We start from the raw sequence: 12136 nt of genomic DNA on the forward strand, positions 1-12136 counted from the left end.
AAAATAGTCGGTGCTGTTTCATATTGCTTTGCCCCAAGACTGAACAAAAGAGGCGTGTGTTAGCCTACCTGTATGCCAATACTCACTGTGTGTGAGTGCATGAATGAGTGTACATGTACAGCAAAGAGAGGTAGACCACCTGAAGTTTTTGTGCTTTGTGTTGTACGTTATTTGTCATTGCTGAATTTTGGGGAAGAACTAGAGTTACTCTTCCTCTGCTGTAATCACAGGCATCGTGTAATACTCTTGGGTCTCTTTTGAAACCTGCAGTCAACATGTTTGCTTTGTTGATCGTTCAAAGCACTTTCTGTATCTGCTGTATTAGATGAAGTGTGCATTATTCTCCCGGGACAGACTCATGAAAATGTCTTCAAAACAAGGATTTATGTGGGCTATAAAATATCTAATATACAACTTTAAGGGCCACTGGTTTAGCTTATTACTTGATGCTGCAGGTTAGACTCCCACACTTCACTTCCTCTATTCTTCCTACAGTATCTACTGTTTCTCTTCATCTGTCTAATTTTGGCAAAACAGATGTAAAACAGCTCTAAACACAGATGATCCAGTTTTATCGTAATCAAGAGCCTATTTTAGTTTACACGTCACAAAGAGATCATATCTATACTTTATATCAATATTTACATTAGTGTCTTAACAGATTTATGTAGTGATCTTTCATCCTTTAAACATGTTGGTTCCTTTCCATCAGAGGTTTTTCCCACTTCCTCTTAAGAGCGTGCGTTCCTCTTTACATACTGTTTACATCCTACATAAGACTTCCCTTTCCTCCCCACCCCCTCCTACCTTTACCTCTTCCATGGCTGAACCCTCCTCCATCTATCCCCCAGCTCCCCCTCCTCTTCTCCCCCTTCCTCAGCCAATCACAGCAGCCCATGTGATCATGTGCCTGACAGAGGAGCAGGAAGATGGAATAGAATGAAAACCATACACCGCCCAGACAGGGACAGCAGCTACTAGGCCGTCGAACAAATACAGATACACACACACACAGATAGCGATACACACATATACACATCCAGGAAGCAAGCGTGCTGGAGTCAAAAGAACAGGACTGCACCTTTAAGTGACTAGAGAAAAACATACACGCACTAATAGCAGAGAGAGGAAGGGAGATAAGGGCAGACTGAGACTGTTTGGATTTGATGGTAACATCATCTGAGGGTTTTGATTCCTGAGGAAGAGTTTGTCTCTGCTGTTTGTCATTGAGGTAAGAAGAGCGGGCACTGTTTCAGGGCGTGTGTGGGTTAATGAATAACACCAACGGTTGGTTAGTGTCTCTCAGAGTGTGCAGGAATGTGATCTTTCTGGTTTGTCAAGCCCTCAGGCAATATGAAAATTGAACTCCTCTCCATTCTGTGTCATAACTAGAAGCTTTTCCCTTGTCTTGTGTGACCATGATGCCTGAAAGCTTATGACAAACTATAAGCATCTTCCTCTCTTTATTTAAACCCTGTGTATGTTTTTTTTTTGGACTCTACATGGAGGATATGTAGCGTATCTGTTTTAAACCTTTGATTATGCTTAGAGTGTTCAGGATATGTCTGAGTATCACAGTTTTCTGTTTGAATGGGATCTACTTTGGGTTGTATGGGAACACAGACCTAGCACTGTCTGACTTGCAGAATAGCTCTCGGATTAAACAACGATGTCCACTTTAAGTTATTGATTTTCACCACCCCCCACCCTCAAAACTCGTGCTGTCCTCTTCCCTCTCTCTGTCTCACTTCTCCTTTTTTGTCTGTTCATTTAGAAACTGATACATGACTTTCCCCAGATTGTTCCTTTTTTCCTCTCAACTTCGTTCTGGTTAGAGTGCTGACAGATTAAGGTTTGATGTGTCCAGACTGCAGAACTCCACATCGAGGAAGTGATTAATCAGCACAGGATGCAGTTTGGATTGGTTATCTCTCACTTTGTACTTGTACTGCATGCACAAATAGGTATGTCATGCAAATTAGATCTGCAAGATGTTAGGAAAAATGGACATTGCAGCCTTGCTGTTAATCTCATTTTTTTTCTACAAAAAGTCACATTTGATCAGTGCAACACAACACAAGACTAGATGTTAAAAGGTGACACTCAGAAAGATTTACTCCTCTCAGGTACATACAACAAGGTCCTGCAGACAACTGAAGAACTCTAATCTAAAACCTGCTTCACTGACTGAATAACTGTCTCCAGCATCGTGCCACAGCTGATCTGTTGGCAGCTGTACTGTGTGCATGTTTCAGTTTTATAGTCAAGTGGCATATCAGTCAGTTCACTCTTTGATGTGGTGAGAAGATAAACTCTAAACAAGCAGTTACGTGTTTCATTTTGCATCTGCAATAGAAGTAGCAGCATCATATGTTTCATGCCAGGATACAAGGGACACATCCTGCAATGTGACATAGAGAACGATATTACAATGTATTGTGCATGCAATATGTAGTTTGGCTGCCACTTTGTTGACTCCTGTTAGTGAAACAACATCTAGAAAGAGTCGAACACAAATAATATGATGCCCTGTTTGTGTAACCTGATGTAGCCGGTCACATTCAGAACAACTGAACAGAGGATTGGACTTGAGAAAGGATAAGAATCCAAATATGTGGGGATCCTCCAGATAAACCAGGATCTTAAAGTGGATAGTCTCTAATGCAGCAGGCTTACAAATCAATGAGGAAAAGGCCAACCACAGATTCAAGACATTTCAATCTTTAAATGAGATGTCATTAGAAAGCTCTGGTGGTGGTTTCTGTTTTTCTTAGATATCTGCTTGATGAATGAACTGCTTTAAGTTATCTGCTTGAAAGGCAATCAGTAAAGCTTTGACAGTGAAGGAGTTATATTATATATCTGGCCTGGGAACTTTACCAGTCTTAAAAAAAGTGTAACTGTGCCCTTGAAGATTTTCGGAGGCTTTCAAACTCAGTCAAATTATCCCTGTTAATGATTTTCTAATGGTGATTAAAATAAGTATACACCTGTTGAAGATCAGTTATGGTACAAACATTACAAATAAATCTTTTGATTTTTCTAGAACTGTCTTTTTTTAACATCCTGAAAAAGTTTGTCAGAGCTGAACCAACTATTGTTGAAATAGCAGTAAAACACTGAAATACAAAGGTTGCTTCATTTAGTCGTAATCTTGCTGTTAACTTCTCCTCAGGTTAAATGAAACGGTGCTGCTGGGCAATCACCACATGGAGCATGACGGGTTTTCTGACAAATCAGAGCGGGAGGCTCACGACGACTGGGACACTACGGCCAATGAGAATGGTGGAAGGCTAACAGAGGAGAGCGACATGGACCAATCAGACGAGCTTTCACCGAGCCCACAAGCCACAGCCTATGTGGAGCAGAGCACAGAGGAGATGGCTGAGGTAAAGTACAAACAAATACACCCTTGTGTTCAGTTTATAAGAATTATAAGAGCACTTTCTGCTCACCTTAAGGACATCTCCATCATATTCTCCGAGCAGAAAGCTAAAGCCTTGAGAGTCAATCCTCTCTGCTTAACTCCTGATCTCTTGTGTCTGTGCCTAGGCTGGGGAGGCTTCTCAAGTAGAAACAGTTTCAGAGGAGAACAAGGGTCTGATCTGGACTTTGCTGAAGCAGCTCCGGCCAGGCATGGACCTGTCCAAAGTGGTTCTGCCTACCTTCATCCTGGAGCCTCGCTCTTTCCTGGACAAGCTGTCTGACTACTACTACCACGCTGACCTGCTCTCACGGTCTGTCACTAAAAAACAGTGTGTGAACATAACCATAGGCCCTTTGAGTTATTTGAAACTGAGACTGAAGAGAAAGACAAGATGTTATGAACTATCAGCTGTGTCTCTGATCGTTTTGTTTCTGTTTTTCCTTCCTGCTGCAGAGCTGCTCTGGAGGAGAGTGCGTACAGTCGGATAAAGCAGGTGTTGAGATGGTACTTGTCTGGGTTCTACAAGAAGCCGAAGGTATGATGAATTTTATTATTGTGTCAGACAGCACAGTGGTATCACAGTTGCTCAAACAAGAAGATTTAGGTCCTGGTGTATGAAGACTTGAAAATAATGATACATGTGCAGCATTTACTTATCTCTAAACCACTGTTAAATGGTTAAGCATCTTCAAATAAAGAAGGTACATTCTCAATCTGTAGCATTTAATGCAAAACAGTCTCTTTCCAGCACTGATTTTTTAAAGTGCCTAGGGTGTTTCATACGATCCTTTAACGTTTTTACTGAACTACCTTCCTATTTCTTCGCTGCTCGACAAATGAGCAGGTCCACCATCTTTCCTAGCAGACACTTGTCTCACTTATCTTCTCTTTCGGATTTATTCCCTCTGTTGCAGCATTTCATCCATTAGACAAGATTGTGGGTTAAACTGAGCTTACTCAACACTTGTTTTTAGGTTGACTACAACAAACTTACTTCCTAGCGATGGATGAGTTGCAACCTGATAACCTTTAATTATCTTTGAGAGTGTGCCTTGTGCACTGTGCTGTATATCCTGCTGAATTATTGAGCCTGTTTAACTGGCAGCATGTTCCACAGTGATGCTTTGATGCTACAGTATGTGGCTCATCAGATGTCATTGGGGATGCCAGTTTGGTCCAATGGTGAACTGCAACTTCCTGTTTTTACATTTTCCAGGGTCTGAAGAAACCTTACAACCCGATCCTGGGGGAAACTTTTCGCTGCTGCTGGCTTCATCCTCAAACTGACAGCTGCACATTCTACATAGCTGAACAGGTGAATGGCTAAAACATGCAAATTCACACTTACATAACATAATTTGTAATGTGAGATAATACCCACAAACTGGTTTTTCATATCTTTCACTCTCTGTGCTGCTGAAATGACCCCGTCTATGTCCTCTGCCAGGTGTCCCACCATCCGCCCATCTCTGCCTTTTATGTCTGCAATAGAAAAGATGGTTTCTCCATCAGTGGGAGCATCCTGGCCAAATCTAAATTCTATGGTACATTTTATTCCACAAGATCTTATCAATACTGAACAATCAGGAGACAGTCAGGTGTATTTGCATTCATGCAAAAGGTTGATCCCATTTGTCTTTGCATGATGAGAAAGGACACCCTGCTGTCATCATATGTTTTTTTAAATGCTGTTTTTGAAGAAGAAAAATGTTTCTTACATCAAGTGCTTCTCTATCTTGTAGGTAACTCTTTGTCAGCCATTCTGGATGGAAAAGCCAGACTGCTGTTCCTGAGTAGGGATGAGGAATATGTCATCACTATGCCCTACGCTCACTGCAAAGGTAATAAATCTGCACTAACTGACAGTGATTGTCTCCTCTAATTTATCCCTCATGTCCCTGTTGCTGGATTAATGCTGGCATGAGGTTTCTTCTGTCATCATTACAAGCATCATCTGCTTAAATTAGTCAACAACACTGAATGATTTCATTGCCAGCTAGTATTTAGACATTATAATTTTTTTTTTGCATTTATTTTGGAGTTGATGCTCCTCAAATGCTATTGAACTAACAAAAATCCAGTTTTCCTGATTCAGGGTAGAGATAGACCAATATGGATTTTTTGGGGGGCTGATATCAGTACCGATTATTAGTAGGCAAGGAGGCCTATGACCGATATTTGAAGCCGATGTTCATTTGCTGTCAAAGTGAAAATATTGGCATAAAAGATTTTGAACAATACAAACTGTAACACTTAACTGCATTCAAATGCCTTCAGGCATATGTTTATTAAACAGCTCCCACACCTCGCAGCATATTTTATAAAGCTAAATGAAAACTTTAAAAATAAATAGCTAAAGTTCTTTACAGTAAATAAAGTTTTCCAAAATGTCTATGTAACTGCAGTAAAACTGGACAGAATCTAATGTAACAGGCATGTGATGCAGTTGAATTAATTTTCTGTTTGGTTTTACATGACTGATTTTAAATGACCATCCAGGGCTTCCATAGTGCAGACCGGCAGAAATTCTGAGCAGAGAAGCATCAGTGCTAAAACAACACAGTTTTGAATGAGTTTTATATTGGCTGTCGGATTTTAAAAAAGGCAGATGCCGATATGCCCCAAAACGCCAAATATCGGCCCCGATAATCGGCCCGGCCGATGATCTGTCTATCCTTAATTCAAAGTTACCTTCAGCATCCCTGGAAATGCTTCTGAGTCTGTTACCATCTAACTTACTGAACAAGAATATCTCAAGTGCTGCAGTTTTAATAACATCAGTAATATCTAGGTCAGTGGTACTGTATTGGCCCTGCAAGAGCATGCGCCCCATTCACAAGAGCTTTAGTCCACATTGTGCCCAATGCTGGTCCCATCCTCCACCCTGCTCCTCACATTTCCTGTCTTTTCAAGGCAAAACGCCGAAAAATGGCTTAGAAAGAAAATATTTCCCAGGCTACACAGTGGTCTTTAAAGGGTGGGAAGGATATTATAAGGAGCTGATGGTGAAGACTTTATGGTTGTATGAGGTGTATACTTCCAAAGTCTCTGGTTTTGCTGGTCACTCAAAATAAATCTTGTGAGGGGTTAACAATACTCACATGTTGCTCTGAACGACTCATCAAAGGATTATTTACTCTGCGTTCTCCCTCAGTTTGTCTGCGTGCCTCATCAGGCTCATGTTTACAAAGCCTCTGCAGGTAAATACACAAACACTGATACTGTGAAAGCCACTGTGACAAATCTTGTGTGGGCTGTAAGTTTTTATTGCTTTCTGAGGCCAATTTGAGTTTGAACCAAAAACAGCCTCTACTTAAGAATTTTAGAATTTTGACCCTCACAAGGCAGAAAAACAAAAACCGAGGCAGAGGGATCAGTTTTTCAGCTCCTTCTCTCATGTTTACACATATCTACTTGTCTTTTGCTTCTGTTGATCCTTCATGCTGTGTGCGTGTACTTCAGGTATCCTGTATGGCACCATGACGCTGGAGCTGGGAGGGAAGGTTACTATTGAGTGTGAGAAAACAAGGTGTTTCGCTGAGCTGGAGTTCAAACTCAAGGTAACTTTCACACATTGGTTAAAAAGATTTTCTTTTTTCACTCTTGGCTCATCGTCGCCGTGCATTGTGAGATAACTGCAGATTATAGTTAATGTATTCACATTCCCTCTGTTCACTGCAGCCTTTCCTCGGAGGCTCTGGCTCTGTGAATCAGATCAGTGGAAAGATTTTGGTAGGAGAGGAGCTGCTGGCTACAGTGGATGGACACTGGGTAAGAGCTTTAATCTCTTTGTTCCTGCCTCAAGCTCAGGAACTATCAATAAAAACAAATATTGTGTCGTGCTTTACACAACAAGCAGGTCCAGACCAAACCCTTTGTATACCATTCCATTTTAACGCTTAGTCTTGTGCTATTTTAACGCACCATGAGCAGAGCACTTTGCAAGATTAGAAAGTTACAGTAGCTGGGAAAAACTCCCTTTTAATAGGCAGAAAGCAGAACCAGATGCATGTTCAGAAGCTTTCTGCTGTGACTGTGGAGGGAGGGCAGGATGAGGGAGGGGTAGCAAAACTTGAACAGTAAATGAAGTTTTTTGAAGATTAATAAAATCTACCAACAAAAACTTTTGTCCTATTGATCAGTCTATAAAAGAGAAGGGATTTTTTGTGTTTCTGTGATATTGATGATGATCACTGAGCCCTTTGTTGTCTCCACGTCTTCAGGACAGTGAGGTGTTCATACATGAAAAACGGTCCGGCCTCCAGGAGACACTGTGGAACCCAAGCCAGGACATACGCAGCAGCCGCCTCAAAAGACAAGTGGTCGGAATAGATCAGCAGGGAGAGTTTGAGTCTGAAAGGTTATTCATTTGTCCTTACATTGATGATGTAATTTATTTTGGTGTATCAAAACTTAACCTGATTCTTTATTTGAATGACACAAACCCAGTGTACCCCTTATGAGTGTCCATATTGTTTTACTAGACTGTGGCAGCATGTGACCAGTGCCATCATGGACCGGGACCAACTGCGAGCCACTCAGGAGAAGTTTGTGCTAGAGGAAGCTCAGCGGAGGGAGGCGAAGGAGAGAGGAGACAAACCTTGGAGCCCCAAACTTTTCCATCAGGACCCCGTCACCTCAGAGTGGACCTACAGGCACATGGAGTAAGTCCACACCCAGCACACAGGATACTACACCCACTATCTTTTAGATAAATGTTGCAAGGGGGTCAGTGGAGTCAAAATCATGCAAACAATGACATATTCGGGATGAACCGACACTGGGTCAAATTTTGACATATAGTCCTGTTTGGCAGCTTGCAGCCGTGGGACCCTGAGCGCTGTCTGGTTCAGTTTGAGAAAGATGGAGTGATTCAGACGCATGAGAAGAGCCAGAGGCAGCACATTGGACTCTCATACAGCCACAGCTGGGCCAGCCAACAGAAGGTGAGGGCAATCACACAACTCTAAATCAAAGCTGCAGTGAGTAGGAACATCTATCTAAAGTAGAATGTTGCACATGTTCTGCATGAAACTAACTCATTGGATGATATTTTTGTCATTTGCCAATAGAGTTAGTTATATCAGTGCATTGCCAGCATAGATGAATTATTCATGGGATGTGTCAGTCACATTTTGTGAAACTGAAAAATGCCCACTTCCCTGTCAAACCAAGATACTCCAGATAGTTAAATGCTGAGCAGTACTAGCTCTTTACTGCCTTCCTAGTTATTCACTGCAGGGATGCCCTGCAGAAAAACACCATCTTTTACCATCTGTCGGCCTGTTTGTCTGCCGGCAATTCACTTTATCTGCTGTGGAGTTTGTCTCACTTTTCAATACTCGCCTTCTTTGACCTCCCATTTACTCTCAGGCTGCGGTGAACGGGAAACACAGGAAGGCGAGCAGCCAGCCGTCCAGCTGCAGCCAGAACACGGAGAGCAGCAGCACCACGCCAGAACCCACGCACGAGTCATCGGACAATGAAGGTGAGGCACATACACATACAAGTAAAAAAGCATTTAAATACAGTATGTCTAATGGTCTCTTCTTTTATGTGCCCAGGATTCTCCAACCAGTGTGCACGGTGCAGTAAAGAAGTGAAGGATATTGCTCTGATTGAGGCCTCCATCACATCCATACAGAAGACGCAGCAGGACATCCAGAGGTAAAAGAATGCATTTACATTTACAAGCATCGGGTTTGAATCAGTACAGTTTGGTATAGGTTGGATTGGTAAAGCCTGATCCTTCATGGATTTCCAAAGCCATCTGTGCCCCCTCTTGGTAGGCGACGTGTAAACTGGATGCCGATAGCCGTGTCAATTATATAATAGCAGCGCGAAACAGCGTACCCTGCTAATAAATCCAGTGAAGAAGAAAAGTACGACACAGTAACCAAAAGCAACAATGGCGGCCATTTGACTTCTTTGTGATTGCTACGTGGCCCTTTTTTACAAAGTGCAATCAAGCTTTGGGAAGGAAGACTGTGTGCCTTCAGGAGAAATACAGCCACTGTCGCCCAGGAAGTGATGATTCTTTTTAGTAAATCTGTCCCGGGATTAGTCAGTGGGAACGCCACATAATGTGTGCTGTACTGAGACGATCCAAACTGAACCACTTGATGGAAGTAGAGTTATATACACCTCTCTTGTGGAAATTGGGGAGGTATGATGTCTAAGGAGGATAGAGGTACCAATATCCATTAACCTAACAGGAAAAATCCTTCATATAAATGAAAGGAAAGAAAATCAAACAGTTGATGAGATCGAATTTTAGTTTAGTGTAAGAACAGACTAAGATCTCATTTTAATCACCTAAGTTTTGTCAGATGCGATAAGGAATGGGGTTACAGCTTAATAAAAACATACAGTAATGAGTCATCTTATCTAAGTGTCTCTTTATTTTTCTCAGTTTAACACGTTAACCCCTCCTCTTTCTCCTCCCAGGAACCTGGTTGCTCTGAGTCGCCAACTGGCACGTCAGAGGGCGTCAGAAGATGGAGTATCATTGACGGGCCGTCATTGTCTTATCCTCTGTGTCGTGCTCCTTTCACAGCTACTCCTCAACTACGTCTTCACCTGAGTCTGCTCATTGAGAAGAGTTTCCCTCCTACACTGATCTGTCACTACACCCCTCCTAAAAGCACAGACTCCAATCAGCAGAAGAGGGCAGAGACCTTAGATCAGTGTGAGGAGGGAAACTTGTTCCTCTTTGTTTCCTCTAAGGAGGGGGGGAGAAACACAGATATTTGAAGCAATAAACACAGCCACAGCCACCGCCTGTCAGTCAGTCATCTGCAGAGAGGAATGGCCTCCCCTAGTGTAGCTAGACTGAAACAGCACCGGCACCCACGCACTTTGGACAGGAAGACGAAGGATGAGAGACCAGCATGGCTCAAACTTTTCAAAATAACATGAAATGAATGACTGATGAAGAATGATTTTGCAAAAAGAAATGACAAATAGGATGTCTCACCATTCCTTAGTGTCTTTTTTTATATTGCCCTGCAATACTGTTTGTGTCTGTTTGTGTGCCTGTGTGTGTGTGTGTGTTTTCTTCAGACCTGCAGCACATTAGGCCCTATAGGTGCGGGCAGATCACCACCTGGATGTCTCTTACACCCTATCCGCTTCAGATTTTTGGGCCTTAACGCTAAAGCCAAAAAGAAGAAGAAAAACAAACATAGAAGGAAAATCTTCCAACAGTGCAATTCTGTGTGTTTTGTATTCATGTGCGCTTGAACACACACCGTCTCGTCCTTTAATGATGACTTTACCAAAACAGTATTTATAATCTGGGAGGACAAAGAGTACTTGTTTACAGGGAGCACTGTGTGTGTGTGTGTGTGTGTGCGTGTGTGCGTGCGTGTTTGTTCGTAGTGACACAGAAGAAGAGAGGAGGCAGGGCAGAGAGCCAAACAGAGTGTCTTTGTATTTGTGTGCCTGTAGTGCTGTAACAGAGCGGATCATTGCTTAGCACTGCTGTGGTGTAGACCATAACACTAGTGTGTACAATCAGTTACGTGCAGAGAAAAAAAGAGGAAGAAGGGACAGAAAGGAGTGAAAATGAGACAAAAAATAAGTACTTTGGTCCAATGGGATGGGCTTGTGTGTGTATCTTTGCTCACACCATGCTTAGGTGACTGTTTAAAGATGTAAACACTTAGCAACAAGTTGTTTGTTTTGTCTTTTAATCAAAATGTATATATTTGTCTGAATTTCTGTGTTTCAAAAAGAGATTTCAGAATGTATTTATTGGGTGTTTAACCTTAACTTTCCTAATCTAATTCAGCTTGGAGGACGGAGACCAGGGCTGACAATCGCTCTATCTACCGGTGTTGTGTGTGCGTGTCAGTCATATTTGTATGTGTGTGAGTATGTATGTGTTTGTGCGAGGGAGCACATGTGTGCGAGTAAGCCATTAAAGTTGAGGTATAAAAAAAAGTCAGATCTGTGATCTTGGCTTTTACCAATGTGTAACCCTTGAGTTTCAGTCTCCATTGCCAGTCTCCGATCAAGAGAAGTGAACACAAGAAGGAAGGCGACTCTTTGAATGCTTTTATTCACACTTCAGTTTGTTCATTATTTTTATTATTTTCCTGTTTTTCTACTCTACTGCCATGTTGTGGGACTCTACATGCCAGATATTTTTGTCATGATACTACAGAAAACATAAACATTTTAACCCTGCTGCTGTCTCTACATCTCATTTTTCTCATGTCCGAGCGTTAATACTCAGTGGTGTTTCAATCAGGGAAATAATGTTAGCTGTGGTCGCACATTCTCCACTAGAGGGAGATGTTGATACATGTTTTACGGTCTATAAACTGGGATTGGGATTCCCCCTTTTGTACGACTGGACTACACCAGTCCAGCCCAGAGATATTTCGAGTATTGTTTACATATGAAAGAATGTTAGCCCGGCCTCGGCTAAAGGTGACAATTCCTTCTTTAATGCAAAAGAGACAGTCACCCACATGACAGACTTATCAACGTCGGTGGCAACAACACACTACATAAGGATTTCGAGTCAGTGCCCTCACACACAGATGAACCTGAGCAGGTGAAAATCTCTGTGCAGACGCCACAAGGATCAACATCTCTGCCACACACACAGATTTAAGCCTGGAGAGGGCAACCAGAGTTAGATTATAAATCTTACCACTGCATGATGCTTAAAGGGTCACTGATAAACAACTGACATACACA

The 12136-nt window shown here is 42.1% G+C and overlaps 1 protein-coding gene across 2 annotated transcripts in view; it reads left to right on the forward strand.

The window, feature by feature from the left end:
* The window catches only part of osbpl5 (oxysterol binding protein-like 5), a 42728-nt gene extending 31116 nt beyond the window's left edge, over window positions 1-11612 (forward strand). For both annotated transcript variants that reach the window (XM_074677947.1, XM_074677948.1), the window contains exons 10-23: window positions 3176-3389; window positions 3553-3737; window positions 3881-3962; window positions 4644-4742; window positions 4875-4971; window positions 5170-5268; window positions 6890-6987; window positions 7109-7198; window positions 7651-7787; window positions 7912-8091; window positions 8244-8373; window positions 8801-8915; window positions 8992-9094; window positions 9875-11612. In XM_074677947.1, the coding sequence (XP_074534048.1) occupies window positions 3176-3389; window positions 3553-3737; window positions 3881-3962; window positions 4644-4742; window positions 4875-4971; window positions 5170-5268; window positions 6890-6987; window positions 7109-7198; window positions 7651-7787; window positions 7912-8091; window positions 8244-8373; window positions 8801-8915; window positions 8992-9094; window positions 9875-10010 (1765 nt within the window). In that variant the 3' untranslated portion in view covers window positions 10011-11612. The remainder of the gene's footprint in view (window positions 1-3175; window positions 3390-3552; window positions 3738-3880; window positions 3963-4643; window positions 4743-4874; window positions 4972-5169; window positions 5269-6889; window positions 6988-7108; window positions 7199-7650; window positions 7788-7911; window positions 8092-8243; window positions 8374-8800; window positions 8916-8991; window positions 9095-9874) is intronic.
* Window positions 11613-12136: the final 524 nt, after the last annotated feature.

The sequence above is a fragment of the Halichoeres trimaculatus genome, unplaced genomic scaffold (genome assembly GCF_033239565.1).
Source record: "Halichoeres trimaculatus isolate MK-OKI-2021-1 unplaced genomic scaffold, fHalTri1.1 fHalTri1_scaffold_10, whole genome shotgun sequence".
In the NCBI taxonomy this organism is placed as follows: Eukaryota; Metazoa; Chordata; class Actinopteri; order Labriformes; family Labridae; genus Halichoeres; species Halichoeres trimaculatus.